The 16,181-nt window shown below is 50.1% G+C and overlaps 5 protein-coding genes across 5 annotated transcripts; all 5 read left to right on the forward strand.

Annotated features, from left to right (window-relative positions):
• Positions 1-340: 340 nt before the first annotated feature.
• Positions 341-3,481, forward strand: TbgDal_VIII2070 (hypothetical protein, conserved; the record flags this gene model as incomplete). The annotated part of the gene is made up of 1 exon (XM_011777234.1): positions 341-3,481. One exon carries the CDS (start codon positions 341-343, stop codon positions 3,479-3,481), a length of 3,141 nt encoding a protein of 1,046 aa, XP_011775536.1.
• A 784-nt stretch (positions 3,482-4,265) lies between these two features.
• On the forward strand, positions 4,266-5,903 carry TbgDal_VIII2080 (hypothetical protein, conserved; the record flags this gene model as incomplete). Its single annotated transcript, XM_011777235.1, has 1 exon — positions 4,266-5,903. The coding sequence occupies one exon, from the start codon at positions 4,266-4,268 to the stop codon at positions 5,901-5,903; it is 1,638 nt and encodes a 545-aa protein (XP_011775537.1).
• Positions 5,904-6,765: 862 nt separating this feature from the next.
• On the forward strand, positions 6,766-8,706 carry TbgDal_VIII2090 (hypothetical protein, conserved; the record flags this gene model as incomplete). Its single annotated transcript, XM_011777236.1, has 1 exon — positions 6,766-8,706. The coding sequence occupies one exon, from the start codon at positions 6,766-6,768 to the stop codon at positions 8,704-8,706; it is 1,941 nt and encodes a 646-aa protein (XP_011775538.1).
• Positions 8,707-9,502: 796 nt separating this feature from the next.
• Positions 9,503-11,848, forward strand: TbgDal_VIII2100 (5-methyltetrahydropteroyltriglutamate-homocyste in e S-methyltransferase,putative; the record flags this gene model as incomplete). The annotated part of the gene is made up of 1 exon (XM_011777237.1): positions 9,503-11,848. One exon carries the CDS (start codon positions 9,503-9,505, stop codon positions 11,846-11,848), a length of 2,346 nt encoding a protein of 781 aa, XP_011775539.1.
• A 938-nt stretch (positions 11,849-12,786) lies between these two features.
• TbgDal_VIII2110 (hypothetical protein, conserved) lies at positions 12,787-15,291 on the forward strand (the record flags this gene model as incomplete). Its single annotated transcript, XM_011777238.1, has 1 exon — positions 12,787-15,291. The coding sequence occupies one exon, from the start codon at positions 12,787-12,789 to the stop codon at positions 15,289-15,291; it is 2,505 nt and encodes an 834-aa protein (XP_011775540.1).
• Between the last annotated feature and the right edge of the window lie 890 nt (positions 15,292-16,181).

The raw sequence follows: 16,181 nt of genomic DNA on the forward strand, positions 1-16,181 counted from the left end.
AGGAGTCTTGGTTGCGAGCGCCACCAACTGCAACAACAAGTTACGTGGTGGTGTGGCGTGCCAAAGCTGGCGTGCATGTGTGTTTGCATATTCCGTTATCGGCATTTATATTACTCTGCAGTTTCCGTAACTGCATACACACCCCAGTATTTTTTTCCCTTGTTCTAAAAATTAAAAAAAAATAGTCCGTGGCGGTGCTCCTGCTTTTCAGCTCGCATGGGAAAGAAATATTGCCTTTTTCGGTGTGGTGGTGCTGTCGTTTTGATTTCTCCTTCTATTCCTACACTTCTTCTTTCATCCACAACAACTTAATTATACATATCCATATATATATATATATATGCATATTATTGTGGTGAAGGTACTCCGCTTGATGCCGAACCATGGAAAGAGTAAGGCAAAAGGGACGGAAGAAAAGAAAGCTCGCCGCCGCAACAGTGCGGTTGCAAAGGACGATAGCGCCAACAATGTCCGGAGCGACCGTGAGGTGAATGATTCAGCCAAGTCGGCTCCAGCACCGGAGCAGCGCTTGCAGTTGTCCCTTGACCGTTCTGTATTTAGTTCGTCACAATTCTCCGCCCCGACGTTCGTTAACAACATCACAAATAGAGTTTTGTTTCCCCTGCTTATGTCCCGCGGCTGGAAAGAAGAAACCGCGGGGGGGATGAAGCGTTTCACCGAGAACGGTGTGGTTGGAAGTACCACCACCCGAGCTGATGCAGAAGCAGGGCAAACGCATGGTGAGGAGGGGAGCACCGGGAGTGACCGGGGAGCTGTTGCCACTAGTCTTACGACAACTATTGCGGCCGCTCTCCGCGAAATCGAGAAAATGCAGGAAACTGAGGAGCAATCGCTCCAACTCCACGAAGTTCGTTGCCGTCGTTTGGAGATTAGGGAGAAACGAAAACTCGCTACAGTACGGCTGGGACTAGAGGATACAACAGCGCGGCTGCACGACTACGAGTCGCGTGTGTGCAACGCCGCTGCTGCAATCGCGGGTATTGAGCAACACCTCGCCCAATCGAACGCCCGAGTGCTTCGCGGCCGATCGGTTTCTGTCCTTCTAAATCACTTCCGTATGCTTACAGCAATACAAAAGAAGGACCTGACCAGCGCACTTAAGGGTCTGAAAAAGGCTCGGGCAGAGCAGAGAGAGAAAATAACCGCACAGTGGAAGACGTGTAGTGTATTGCCGGCAGAGACCGTTTACTACGACTGGGATATAGATGCCAGTGCTAGAAGAGGCGATGGGGTTGGGATTTGTAGTGACTATGAAAACGGCGTGAAGGACCGTACAATGCGTGATACCTACGAAGGCGAGAGTAGGCTGTCAAGTAGGAGGCACCACACGAGCATCAGCTCCCGTGTGCACGGTCAGTCGGGCGGCACGTCGCGTGAAGGCCTTCACCATCTTGAGGAGGCGGCGATCGCCGCAGGTCTTGACCGTGCTTTTGTTGTGAGGAGTTCTACAGAAGCACAAGTGGAGTGGTGTCAGAGGCTACTGCATTTGCGTGGGGAGCTCGATGGGATTGTGAAAAATACGGCGAATGTGGATGTATACGTGAACTGGCTAAGGGAAGAACTGATGAATGATATCTTCCACCTTGTGGAGTGCTTCAATGGTGTTCATGGCGAGCTTGCTGAAATCGCAGCACAGGACCCATATGGTCGAACACTGCTTCGCACGATGGAGTTCGTATCCCGCCTGTACACTACCATCACAACCTCGCATGACGCATTGTTGTTGGATTTCTACAGCCATACTATCAGTCAAATGTGTTCTTCACTCTTTAAAGATTACTCCCCCGAGCCGCTGCGGGTTGTGCCAACATTTGAAAAGGCTAAAAAAGGATCTAGCAGTTCGAAGGCTTCGCAGGAACTCGTAAATCAGGCCAACACGGCTATGCAACACTACCGGACATCGTTGGAAGGGTGCCTTCGTGGTGCATTTAGCTTTTTTGTATCTCGTGCGCGGCGGGATGTTATCATCGTAGAAGCGATATTCGGTACAACATACACAGCGAGGCACCATCTGCTAACACAAATGACGAAGGGTGTTGTAGAACCCTTCCTTGTGAACCAGATGAAGCTCGCTGAGGATCACGAACGGGAAATAAGGGAGGCAGAGTCTAGACTTTCTCCAAGATCCAGGAACCGTGCGGCAGCGCAAATGGTCGATGCGATTACATACAAGCACACCGTGCAAACAGAACTGTTTGTGTTGTTCCAAGAGTACGTGCAAGAGATTCGGCGCACATTCACCTGCGGCGAGGCAGATTTCCTCGACAAGTATGTGGACTCACTGTTTGGTACGAGTCGGGCTAGCTACTCAGAAGCCGAATTGTTACGTCGCCACTATTCATTACTGGAGGAGTCATATGCACCGAAGCTTCGCAACGTCAGTGGGGAGGTCTTTGACCTCCGCAGCGAGCACATGCAAATGACGAAGGAGTTAGTTCAGTGTTTTGTTGAACTTTCAAATCGGATACGGATTTACGCGCGACCAGAAGACGTTAGGGAAAGAATGGTTGAGCTTGTGGAAACTACATTGCAGCAACTGGGGAGGGTGCTGGAAGCAGAACTCCGCAAAACTGTTGATTTTATGAGAAATAGTCGTGATACTTGGCGATCAAAGCCAAAGAACGAGGAAGACATATTACGTAATATCGATAGCGAGCCCCAGCAGTGTGGATTGCGCATGTTACTGTTCGCTCAGTCCACGATGATTAGCCTAGACGACGCTATAGCAGCAAGTTGTGACCATCTGTTACAACATGAACCACAGTTTGTTACCACCATCGAGGCGAAGAAGGTGGCTGCCTTCCAGGCTCTTGACGAAAGAGCGGAGGTGCTGCTGAATTTCTGTGCACATGCCATTGTGGTACGCTCCCTTTCTATACTACTTCACTTCCAGCATCGGAATGACTACGTCCCTAAAGTAGCGAAAGGAGGAGAAGGCGAGGTGATCGCACCACCGTGTACGGGAGCCTGCTCACTTTTTTGCAAATATGTCGCACAAGAGTTTGAAAGGGCAAAGGAGTTCATCAAAATGTCAGGGGGGTTGGCATCGCACCGAAACACGTCGCCACAAGCTCCTGCCGCCGAACAACTCCCCCCATCGAGCCAGTTCTTTTCGTCAGGCTCGATGCCTTCCGGTCAGCATATGTGGTCACAGAACTATTGCCTATACAGCAGCGGCGTATGCAGCAGTGGCAATATGGGTAGCGCCCTCGAACCAACGGGCCAAATAGATTCTCCGGATGGCGCGCGGCAGCGTGCTCGGCAGATGAACTTACAGCAGTTGCTGTACGGCGATGGGGGCGCTTCTTCTTGTCCGCACCGTTGGGGTGTGTCTCTATCGTGGTATCAGCATCCATCTAAAAGGCTTTTCTGTGTCAGACCGTGGGGCTCTTGTTTACAAGCAGGATGTGACAGCTTATGTGGAGGCGATGGCGCCGCTCACGCGGGTACCAGGTCTTGATGGAGCGGTCATTGATGTTCTTTTCCGACTGTTAAAGGAAACAGCGAGCCTGTTAATTATGCCTCCGGATCACATTAAAGGAGTGTGGGACACAGGCTTGTTGAGGCTTTTGAGTCATGATGAGAAGGTTCAATTCGTTAAGATGAGGGTGGATCTGCACGACAAGTTTCGTGATGTTGTGAAGTGAAAACTGTGCTTCATCTCAACGAGGAGCAAAGACTGACAGGATGATGCAGTAGGCGAGAGGGGAGATATACAGATGTATGAGCAGGACTCGGGGTTCCTTCTTTTCGTTGCTGGTGGTCTTTTAGTCGTCTTTTAAGTGCGTGGTTATACACTCACATGGGGAGGGGGGGAGAATGACCCTTCGATCTTGTGGCTTGCCCCTCTGATAAACATACGTGACTCAGCTGCTGCACATGAAAGTCGTCATGTTTTTGTTGTTCTGAATTGCTTGTAAACTCATTTACATTTGCTTTATCCTTACCGGATCTACGTATGGTCTTGCGCCGAAACATACACACATACCTATTTTCACTATATGCGTGTAAAGCGAAGCCAACACCGTCGGTCTTTCGTTGCTCTCGTTTTGGATCGCTGCGTTCCATTAGCAACCACTCAGTCGCCAAGAGATCGCTCTCGCTCTTCACCTACATCCACTTGTTTGTTAGGTATCAATTCTCTCATATACATATATATATATACGCCTGTTTAACACCTTCCGTAGTTCTACTAGACAATACGAAGCACCTCTTTATCGTGTAGGCTGAGCGGCCCGACTCTCATGGCGGTGTCGGGATCGGAGTCAGGGACGTCCGAAGGAAAGTTGAGTATTAGTTCAGGGACATCAAGCCACAATTCGTTTTCTTCCTCCTCTTCACCCTCCACAGAGGGAGGAATACAAGCGGGTGAGCCAGCAGCGGAGACTGGCACGAGCAGTAAGAGCTCAGCTGCAGGTGTCAGCCCGGCGGCCGATTGCACAAATGGGCTGGAAGCAGAATATGCTTTACGGCGTATAAGCGTCGGGTCACACAAGAAAATAGATGCAGGCGAAGCGGAGATGCACGGCAAAGGCGAGAACCAAGTTGGAGGAAGTAATCAGCTTTTGAAAGACTCACCATGTGTGCATGTCAGTAGGAGGGCAGAAGAACCAAAAGTGCAGGGGGGACAACCGCGTGGACGGAGAGAAAAGCAACAGGGCCCCACCAATGAAAACACGAACTCTGGCCCCGGGTCAGCCGACGCTGCATCGCGGCTACGGTTCCTTGAAGAAATGTTGCTTCACATGACCGCTCTAAACAAGGAGCTAGAAATGGATCTCACGAAAACGAAGAAGGAGCTTCGGGAATACAAACAAGCCTTTCAACGGTCGCACTCTCGTACAGCTTACGAAACACCTACTCAGTCAGTGAATGCACGAAACGTTGACTCGGAGTGGGGGGAGGTACGCAGCAGGGATGCATTGTATCCGGTGGCACGCACGAGGGAGGCGCAGCGACGGCAATGTCATGTGGATCCGCATTCGGACATTAGGGGCAGTCGGGCCGCATCGTCAAGACCATCTGCCCACCGCCGGGCGGGGGCTGACGGGCGCTTAGAGAAAAGGATTTCATCTAGTGCATTCGGTACGTGCCCACCGAAGGGAGTAGGATCAACTCGGGTTACCAAAGAAGCAGTTTCTGGTCGGGAACTGAGTCGTGGTAGGAGTGGGGCTGTAAATGGCTTGCTTCGTCACCCCTCCGCACAACGGAGGTACTCCACAGCTCCGACAGTTGAGGCCCGACCATCAGGAGTGATGTCACGCGGGGAACATTCGCGGCAGTGCGGCCAAGTTCGCGACTACTCTCAAGATTGCAGAGATGCCCATGGTAGGAAGTCCGAGCCGCGCCGCGAGAACTCTGGGCCCTGCGCGGGTCGCCGAAAAAGCAGGTCACCACAACCAATCCAAAGGGATCCTTCGAATCACAGAAAAGCTCCGCGGAGGAGCCCAGGATCCGCTCCACAACCACCATCAGGCACTCAGACAGTAAAACTGCGGGGAGCGAGGCCCACAGGGTCAGCAGCAGGACCCCGCAGTAGAAGCAGGTCGGCACCGAAGCAGAGCACCGAAGTTGTTAGCATACCGGCGCCTTTGCCAAGGAATCATAGAAATGCATCAGCGACGGCTACAGTTGCACCAGGTCGAGGTCGGTCGTCCAGGAACTTTTCCCATGCAGTAGCAACGGCAGGTAAACCGACCAGCAAGCGCGCGGCCAGTGGTAGAGCCGTTCCCCGTTCTGTGGAAAGCACTCTAACTCAGACTCAGAGCGGAACTCCTGCTCCAGAAGGTAATATAGAGGATGTAGCGGCGCTTCAGCGGCGGTATTGGCAGCAATCACGAGACATCTTAGAGCAGCTTAACCGGTTGCTGGAAGAAGATTAAGCGACGTGCGGTACCAGTCTCTGGTTCTATCCTCTACGCTCATTCCTTCTTCATCTGAGCTATGTTTGGCCTCCTTTTGTTCGTAGTTGTTAGAGCTTTCAGAAGGGTTCGTGTTGTCGTATTTGGGGTGAGTTGTAACCAGCCGGGTTTCTAGCGGGACTGCACGCAAAAATAGTGAGTTAAGTCAACAAAAACGTATTTATAGTGCGCATGGATCAGCGTTCGAGCGTGCGTTTGTATGTGCGCACTTGTGAGATGTTTTTATCCCGCCGCTCTTGGAGAGCGGAGGTGCAAAAGGAAAAAGGTGGCGAAAAATAATAATGCATTGTTGAGTGGGGAGTTAGAAAGAAGAAGAGTTGAGGAGCGTTGGGATGGAATTGTTTGAGGGGCCGTGATCCTTAACATAAAAAAAGCGGGAGAGTTTGCATCTAAAAGAACAGATAAGTGTGGGACCCTTGTTGCTTCGAGGGGGGAAGAAGGGTGACTCTGCTGTTGCTGCAGAAGGGGTCAAGTAGACCTCTGGGGGGTTTGGTTTTGCAGCGATTCTAAGTAAGAGGTATGGTCTCCGAATTTTTTTTTCATAACTGAGAGGAGCCGAAAAGCGGCTTTCATGAGATAAAGCGTCCCAGTCACGCTGCCACTACCCGACACGCCCCCGTTGGGCTTCTTTGTATGTGTCTTCTCATTGCGTTGTTGAGATCATTTTCCGCACCCTTTGACAAATACCCGTGCGTAAGTACGAATACGCATATTTCATGATTTTTTTTTCCTTCTCCACTTCACTTCACCTTCGCGGCCACCCAAACAACAACATTCCACTTGATTGTTCCTGTCTCTTATCGTACACATGGAAGGCTGAAGAATGGGCATGAAGGTGCAGCAACCACATCAGGCACGTAGCGGCGGAGAAAAGAGCATGGGCAGAAACGAAGAGCTGAGGAAAAAGACGGAAGAGCTTGTACGGCAGCGTACCGCTGAGCTCCGAGAAGCAAGGACCCGCGAAGAAAAGCAGCAGCTGCGCGGCCGCTGGGTGACGGATGCAGACGCATTGGGAAATGCTGAAGCGCGTAAACGCGAACAGTTTCAGCGGAGCGCCCCGAAGCGTGCAGCGCGTGTGAATCTTTTGGGGAAACTAGAGAACACAAACACAGGACTGGAGCTGGAGGAGCGAGAGGTGTCGGACCGCGTCACGCAGGATGATGTGGTCGCTGCTGTCGACCTACAATCCAAAAGCAAGAAGTATGAACTGGTACTGGACAAACTGGGCCCATACAAACTGGACTTCAGCGCAAATGGAACACATTTGCTGCTCGCTGGTCTACGCGGTCACATGGCGAATATCCGCTGGAAGGATTTTGCTCTTAATGGTGAAACACAACTAAAGGACCGCATTGACGACGCTAAGTTTCTCATTGACCATACCATAACCGCGGTAGCTCAAAAGAAGTTTGTTTACATGTACACAAAAGAGGGAGCGGAGATGCATGTTCTCCCTAGTATGGCAAATATGAATCGTTTGGCATACCTGCCGCGTCATCTGTTGCTATGCGCTGCGTCCACACAGTATAGTGTTATGCAATATATGGACATCAGCACGGGGCAAGAACTAGGAACCAAGGTTCCTTCGGTTGTGCGGGATCCCACTTCCTGCATGGCCGTCAACCCAAGTAACGGTGTCGTGGCCACTTGCGACCTCCGTGGTCTGGTAAAACTATGGTCGCCTAGTGTTGTGGATCCCTTAGTGCAGCTGAAGGGCCACAAGGGCGTCATCGATGATATCTGCTTTCACCCAAACGGCCGCTTCTTCGTTACTCTTGGCGGCGATCACAAATTCAAAGTGTGGGACTGCCGCACATTACGTGCTCTAGAGGAATACGCCGTTACGTACGCGTTCAACACCATCGACGTCTCTAGCTCGGGGTATGTGGCGATGGGTGGTGGCACCAACGTGCAAATTTGGAAGGACCTTTTCACTGCCTCCCGCCCTAACTCCCCGTATTTGAAATTTGGTCTCGGTTACGGCAACATCGCTCAGCAGCTACGGTTCTGCCCGTTCGAGGACGTAATTGGTGTGGGTCACTCACGTGGCTTCCATTCACTTCTTATCCCGGGTGCTGGTGACGCAAATCCTGACTTCTTCTATGCAAACCCGCACGAGACAGAGCGCCATCGAAAGGAGAGAGTTGTTTCGACGCTGTTGGATAAATTGCCGCCCGATATGATATCGCTTGACATTCAGGTCCCAGGAGTGAATACCGCACGGCTCGCAGAGTATAACGAGAACATTCGACTTAACAAAAAGGCGCGTGCCATCCGTGAAAAGAAAGAGCGGCGAGCAGATAAGTCGCTCGGGGATGCAGCTCCAACCGGACTGCTGGTTGGAAATGATGAAGAGGTTGACGAAGATTTAGGATACAAGGAGCGTCCGGTAACAAAAGAACTCAAATCAAAGAAGGAGGTGGCAAAGGAGCGCAAAATGCAGAAATGGGATAAAAAGGATAGTGCGGACAAGGTGCGCTCAAAGCAAACCATGCGAACTTCGAAAATAGCGCAACAGCGACGGGCCAGGATGCAGCGGCTGAGTGGTGCAATGGGATCGGATGATGAAGAAGAAAAGAAAGCAGAGCAAAATCGGTTAAAAAGGCATCGCCACGAGGAGGAGGACGCGGCTGACGACGTACGGGAGTTGTATGGCCGGCGTGACGAAGGTTCCAGTAAGGCGGTGAACCGCGGGAAGAGTGAAATGACCGTGATGACGCCCTCCGTGAAGAAAAATGCCGCCCTCAGGCGTTTGATGGGGTAGGGAACATGCTAACGGCTTATCAAATTATCGGGGACGTGGTTTTGGCCCCAACACTCAAGCTCGCGTTGGTCAGTGACGTGAGAATTCTCGGGTTAGTCTTCGCGGAGCAGACGGCTTTATGTGGGGGCACCAGGTGGCGAAGTCGAAAATGGCGACACACCGAAAGAAAGAAGGTGACCAAAAGAAGTTTTCTGGACGGTTAAGGCACGATGCACTTTTAAAAGGTAAGCGCACAATTGTATGCCAGTCAATCATTAAAATATTTAAGTTGATGGATGACATTAAGCCCAAACTCGTTTCCCCCTTTTGCAGAAAAATATGTCGACTCGACTGTCATAAAGCTAGTGGGGGTTCGGCTTGTGAGTCTCTCAAATTCTTCTCTATCACGTTTTCTTTTTTCACGAACAAGGAATGAACCAATTCGACAATAGGTGAACATAAAGTGGCCGCTCGCTCTCCCCTCGCACTACTTCGAGGTGGTGACACAATGCAAACTAATCGCACAAGAATAGCGAAGGTCACAAGGCCAGGGCAGGTGTGTTAATGACTTCGGGTCGAGGCAGGAAAAAAGAATTGTATTCGTGTTTGAACCTCTTAACGGGGGACCCTTGCTTCCGGGAGCTGAGACTGCTCGAATACTTTCCCCCCCCCCCCTCCCCCGCTAACACGTCTCTCTGAACATCCCGTTGGTTTTATTATTGTTATTGTTGTTAGTTTTTTACACCCTGCCTCAAGTAAACAGCGCTTTATCAGAAGTGACCTGTGGCCCTTGTTGCACTCATCGCCCACTGTTGTGATGATGATGACCGCAACGCGGCGCGCTAAAATTATTACGCATACACTCGGTTTCCCTCGCTTTGGTGTGCAGCGCGAGCTGAAGGGTGCGTTGGAAAGCTACTGGAGTGGCGCGGTTACGGAGGATAATCTGAGGGAAACGGCGAGAGAAGTGAGATTCCGTCACTGGCGGCAACAAATGGAGCGTGGCGTTGACATGATCCCCGTAGGTGACTTCCACTGGTATGATCACGTTCTCAGCACAAGTCTCATGCTCGACAATGTGCCACCACGGCATCGAACCAGAAACGGTTCCATCAATATCGATACCCTTTTCCGTGTTGCTCGCGGATACACCTCTAGTGGTAAGTCAGTGGATGCATCTGAAATGACTAAGTGGTTCAACACCAACTACCACTACATCGTGCCGGAGTTTACGTGCCCTACACAAACCTTCAGTTTCGCTTGGAATCAGCTGCTTGAAGAGGTGGAAGAACTGCTAAGTTTATGGGGGCCTTCAAGAACGAAACCAGTTATTTTGGGCCCCGTTAGTTACGTGTGGTTGGGGAAAGTAAAAGGTTGTGAGTGGTTTGATCGCCGGTCCCTTCTACCTCGCATTGTGCCGGTATACGCGGAGGTGTTGAGGAAACTTGCCAAGAGCGGGATTCAGTGGGTGCAGTTGGATGAACCCGCGCTAGTGTTGGACCTGGAGCAAGAATGGCTGGATGCATTTGAGGCCACATACAAGGAACTGCGCCGACAAGCCGGTAATGTGCCAAAATTGCTGTTGACAACCTATTTCGATAGCGTCGGTCATAACATGGACGTTATTAACTGCTTAGCGGTGGACGGGCTGCATGTGGATGCCGTTGCGGGTGATGACGATCTCGTAGAGGTGGAAAAGAGGTTGCCCGCCTCATGGGTGCTTTCCGCTGGTGTTATTGATGGTCGCAATGTGTGGAAAGCAAACCTTCATCAAATCTACGAGAGGTTGGCAGCCCTTCGTAACGCGGCACCGGCGCGTGCGCTATGGATTGGGACATCTTGCTCCCTTCTGCACTCCCCAATTGACGTAGGCTGTGAAGTGGGGATGGACGAAGAAATAAGGAACTTACTGGCGTTTGCTCTGCAGAAATGTGATGAGATGAACCTTCTTGCTGACGCTCTAAAAACAGAGGAAGGAGGAAGCCATTTGGTGGAGTACAGTTCACTCCTGCACCAACGGGAGGTACCCGGCGGTGCGATAAATGAGGAGGCACGAAAGCTTGCATCGGAGCTGAACGCCAAAGATACCGAACGGTCGCTTCCCTACTCAAAACGTGTTGAAGTGCAGCGAAGCTTAATAAAGCTTCCATTGATTCCGACAACTACGATTGGCTCTTTTCCACGCACATCCGAGATACGCAACCAGCGTTTGTCATTCAAAACCGGTCTAGTTGATGAAGCGACATACAAGCAGCAGATGAAAGATAACATTAAACACATAGTGGCTGAGCAAGAGGCGATCGGCCTGGATGTATTAGTTCATGGTGAACCGGAGCGCAATGACATGGTTGAATATTTCGCGGAACTCCTGAGTGGCTTTGTTTCTACGGCGAATGGCTGGATTCAAAGTTACGGCTCTCGGTGCGTAAAGCCACCCATCATATACGGTAACGTGAGTCGACCTACTGCAATGACACTGGAGTGGCTGACGTACGCACAGTCTCTCACACAAAAGCCAGTGAAGGGCATATTAACGGGTCCAGTAACGATCCTTAGCTGGTCGTTTGTCCGAGAAGACCTGCCAAGAAGGGAAGTTGCACGTCAGGTTGCACTGGCATTACGTGAAGAAGTTGATGACCTTCAGAATGCGGGTATACGTCTGATCCAAGTGGATGAGCCCGCTCTGCGTGAAGGACTGCCGTTACAAAGAAGAAAGCAGCAGGAGTACCTAAAGTGGGCCACTGAGGTGTTTAAGCTTGTTGTGGCGGTCGCACGACCGGAAATACAAATACACACTCATATTTGCTACAGTGAAATACACGATATTGCTGGGGCCATCGCGGCAATGGATGCCGATGTTATTTACTTTGAGGCCACGCGCTCCGACATGGAACTACTGAGGGTATTTGATTCTTTCACATACCTCAACGGAGTGGGGCTCGGTGTGTATGACGTCCACAGTTCAAATGTTCCCAGTGTGGAGACGATTGTGCAGCGACTGGAAGCATCTGCTGAGCGGATTCCACTCGAGCGGTTGTGGGTAAATCCTGACTGTGGACTGAAAACACGCGGGTGGAAGGAGACGGGGGTGGCGTTACGTAACATGGTGGAAGCGACTAGGCAGTTCCGTGAACGAGTGAAGCGGCACTTTACTGTGCACTAGCGTTTAAGGTAACTGTGCGGTCAACCACGCCGACACTTAAAGGAATATCCGCGCTGCTTCGTGTCGTTCATGTTTCGCCACAGCAGATGACTTTAGACCGGCATCAGTATCCATGGAAGTGCAAAATTGGAGTCACAAGCCCTTCTTGGGAACCTACAATTGCCAACAGCGGCACCCCGTCGACAAACCATTACTTGCCGGCCCCGTTAACTAATGGAAAAAAGCTCTGCTAGACGAAGTCGTTAAAACCTTTTTCTTTTTTTTTTTTCCTTCCCCCCCCCCATGACCTTCTCTTCGTGTGATGCCTTGTATGGTTTGCGAAACGCATTCTCGTATTGCGTATGCGGGCTCAATGATATTAAGATAAACCTGTGTCCCATAACGGCCAAATTCCTTAAATTTGTTAACTAGTGTGTGGTGGCCTCAAGAACTATGCGATGTATCGTGAAGAGTAGCGAAATGGAGACTCACTCCGGAAGTATTGTGAAACTGTGCGAAGCCGTTAGTTGTCGTCTGTTCATCAATGTTTCGATCTGGAGTTTAGTAATATGGAATTCATGAGGTGTGGTGGGGAACATGAAAGGGGGGAGAGTCATCTAGGCGACACCGATACTCTACCCAGTGTATATTATTTCTCTTATCCGTCTTTGTTACCCCGCGAAATTCACACTAACCCTCCATCACTCACTCTCCGTGATTAATCTCCTTCGTGTTAGACATTGTTATTGTGATTGCTATCGCTGGCATCTCCCTTACAAACTCTCACTTGCTTTCCTCCGTCGCCATTTTTTCTTGCATTTTTTTTTTTGCGTAGCGTGTTGTGCATTGCTGCGTGTACAGGCACCGGTAGCACCAAAGTCCAAATTGGACCTGAAACGCATAACGCATCTGGATATATATATATATATATATATTAACTCATTTTAAATTTTTAGAAAATGGCTCACCCGGTGCCACCGGTTAACCCATATGACCCGCGAGATCTTCAATCCAAGGCGCTGCAGCGTTGGGAGGAACAGCAGCGGGTGTGGGCTAATATGGAAAAAAATATCAGGCGTCGTGTGCCTGGAAAAGGCCGGGCAGCGCAACTTGGTGGAAGGAATATGGAGTTTGCGATGTACAAGAAGCGGTTAAACATTGAAAAGCAGTTTCTTCTAGAAGGCGCAGTACCACCACCGGAGTTGGGGGGTCATAATTTGTGGGAAAGCACATTACGCATACATCCTGGGGAAAATGCAGTGCGATATGTTCGGATGGACAAGACGGAATACCCATATCCATTGTACTGTAAAGTGGCGGATAACAGACGAAATGATGCGGATAATCAAACAAACATGCGCATTGTGCATCCGAAAGAAAGACAGCTAGGTGTCGTGAAGGAGCAGCCACAGCAGCCGAAATCAAAGGATGAATCAATTTCCATTATATTTCCCGGTAAAGAGTACTACAGCAAGCAGGTGGCAAGGAATATATCAGCGATTGAACGGCAGATGCCTCACTTCCTTGTGCCAAGAGCATACTTAGAAGTTTGTGGAAAGCCGCCACCGTGGACCTTTAATACCGAAGAAGCTGCAGCAGCCAAGAAGCGTGCCCCGCCCGTTGCTTACCACCCACCTCCGGCTAGCCTCTCCGTAACTGTGTCCCGCACATTCTCACAACAGTGTGGTAGTCAAAAAAAATGTTCATCCCTCGGTGAAGATGACGCAGCCATGGCAGTGACCCGGCCCGATGTCAATAGTTGCACCGTTGACATCACCGAGGAAGCCGTGGGTGGTCCCTCCCTCGTCATATCCACAACCCGCATTTTATTTTTTGCGGAGCCCGGAGAGCTTTCCCATGGCTCAGTGAAAATCAAAAACAACGGCACTACGACCGTTTACTACACATGGGCTCCTATTCAGCCAGTCACAGAGTTGGATGACGCCATTACTGGGAATGAGACTAGAGATGAAGAGAGCGGCGGGGACGACGGGGAAAATTCTGGAACTAAAAACGAGCGCTCGCAAACTGAATCCGATGAAGGAGGAGCCACATCTGCCAGAACGAGCTGTGATACTGTGCAAGTGACAGCGGTCCCGCAATGGCGAAGTAAAGAGAGAGGGGAAGAAAGAGGCATTCGCGTGGATGGTGAAGCCGTGGATCAGCAAACACCACGCGGAGAGGCAAAATTGTCGCTTCGTGCGCTAGCAACAAAATCCAAAGAGTCAAAAACCTTCTTTTACCTCTCTGCTCCCCTAGACGGCGTCATACTTCCGGATGATGAAATCATTTTTCCTTTTTCCGTTAGGGCTGCCTTCGCTGGACGCTTCACGCGTCACTATGAGCTTCTTATGTTTCCTACTATGTCGCGACCCCTCGTCGTGGAACTATGTGCGTTTATCCGTTCTCCCATGCCCACGTTGAATGCACTGTCGGACCCTGTCGGCGAGGCCATCGACGCGAGAGAAGGAGTAAACATGCAACGTCAACTGCTTAACACTTTGGTTGCGAGGGAAAGTATGTACGACGCGTCAGAGATTGCTAAGGCGACCAAGGCGTGTATAGCTGCTTCACAGGCGGAAGAAGAGGCGAGAGAGGCAGAAATAACCAGGTGGCGGCTGGCTTGGAATGACTCGACGTACATGGCACTGCGCGTGCCGTTCAACCGAGACATTTACCAACGGTTAAATGCGATGTACGGAAACATTATGCGGACGATGGATGAGTGCGGGAGACCATTGCAACACAGAGAGTGGAATGGTTCTGTCCAGACTCTTCAGACGAAAATCTGCGGAGTTCGCGATGCTGTGTGTAGGAATACCTTGCGTGAAGCTTTTAATTGCCTCTTACGCGCTTCAGTGGTTTGCGAGCAGGAGCGCGAACCTCTTGGCCTTTTGCTTCGTCGGGCTGCGGGAGTTACCGCCTTTTCAGTACTCGCTCACCGTGTCGAACAACTGGATGACTCCATCAGTTATGCACTTGGCATCCGATCGCGTCCAGTGCCCTTACAGTCCACTGTCCTGCCAGTGATAGCCATGAATCAGAAGTCAATCAACAACACCAACAACCAAGGTGCTTTATCTGGGCGGGCTAACGCACGGCAGGGAAGCAGGGCAAGAAGCGGCTTTACCATACAAGACAATAGTGCCGTGCTTTCAGTGCTCACAGAAGAGCAAGCAAATGAAGCGGAAGCTGCCTCGCAAGAAGCTGCCATTGAACCCTCCGTACAGGAAGAGTACAGAGCGCGTTTGTTCACTGGAATGCGACGACTTGTTGGGGACGCAGTGGAGCAGCTCTGTGCCATATTAGACGCCTCCCGCAACTCCATCGAGGCGGCATGCGACCTTCCTCTCATGGGTATTACCGTTTGCACGCGAGCACAAGATGTACGCATCATTCAATGCGCCGAAGATTTGGAAGTGGATACGGCTGTCGAGGCTATTGTGCCGAAGAAGAGGAAGTAGCAAACAACCATATGTGTAAGGGAAAAAGAAAGTTATACAGTTGTGTGGCGTGGTGCGCGCGAGAGGATAAAGAAATGATGTTACGGAAAGTGAAACTGATAGCATGGTCCGCTTCAAGTCATGATACAATGAGATGCATCGTAACGAGTGCTATCGCGGATGTAAAGGTGTGTCGCTGTCACTTGATGGAAGTGAGCCAGCAAAGAAGAGAGTAAAGGTAGAAAAGACGTCGGTGAGGGGGGAAAAAAAAAGAAGAGGAATACATATGTCATATGAATTCAATCAAAGAGAGGGAGTGTAAAACACTTCCGCTACTGGGAAGAAACGAGAAACAAAGAAAATCTTTAAAAAATAAAGAAGACGATGCTGGAAAGGTAGTGTTGTTTTGCCAGTTCATTAAAGACACAACTCCGTCCACTCTTATGATTGCGTGGCGAGGAATGAAGTGAAATGTGCTGAAATATCCGGCAAATAAAAAAGTTAAAAGCCGCTGGTACCATGGTGGATGTATGACAATAGACAAAAGAAAACAGAGTTCATAACGTACGGTAAGCTGGCCAACGCTGTTTTGACATTTTGACGGGAATATCGCTTTTGTTGAACATATGCAGACCCTCCATTTCCTCTCTCATCCTTGTCTTTTGTTAACCTCTTCCAACATACTTACACGACATATCTTTGTGTGAAAAAAATAATTAATTAATTAATTAAACAAAACGGAAAGTTTGTCAAGGGGTGAGTGAAGTGAGTAAGCAGAGAAACGAAAGGGGAAATATATTAAAGAAGAAAATTAGGAAGCTCTGTATCCTTTCAAAAGAGGTCACTACAAGAGCTAAACCACTTTTTTAGATAAAATAACTAGAAGAACACATTTAGGTAGAGCAGACCAT

This window comes from Trypanosoma brucei, chromosome 8 (genome assembly GCF_000210295.1).
Source record: "Trypanosoma brucei gambiense DAL972 chromosome 8, complete sequence".
Taxonomy (NCBI): Eukaryota; Euglenozoa; class Kinetoplastea; order Trypanosomatida; family Trypanosomatidae; genus Trypanosoma; species Trypanosoma brucei.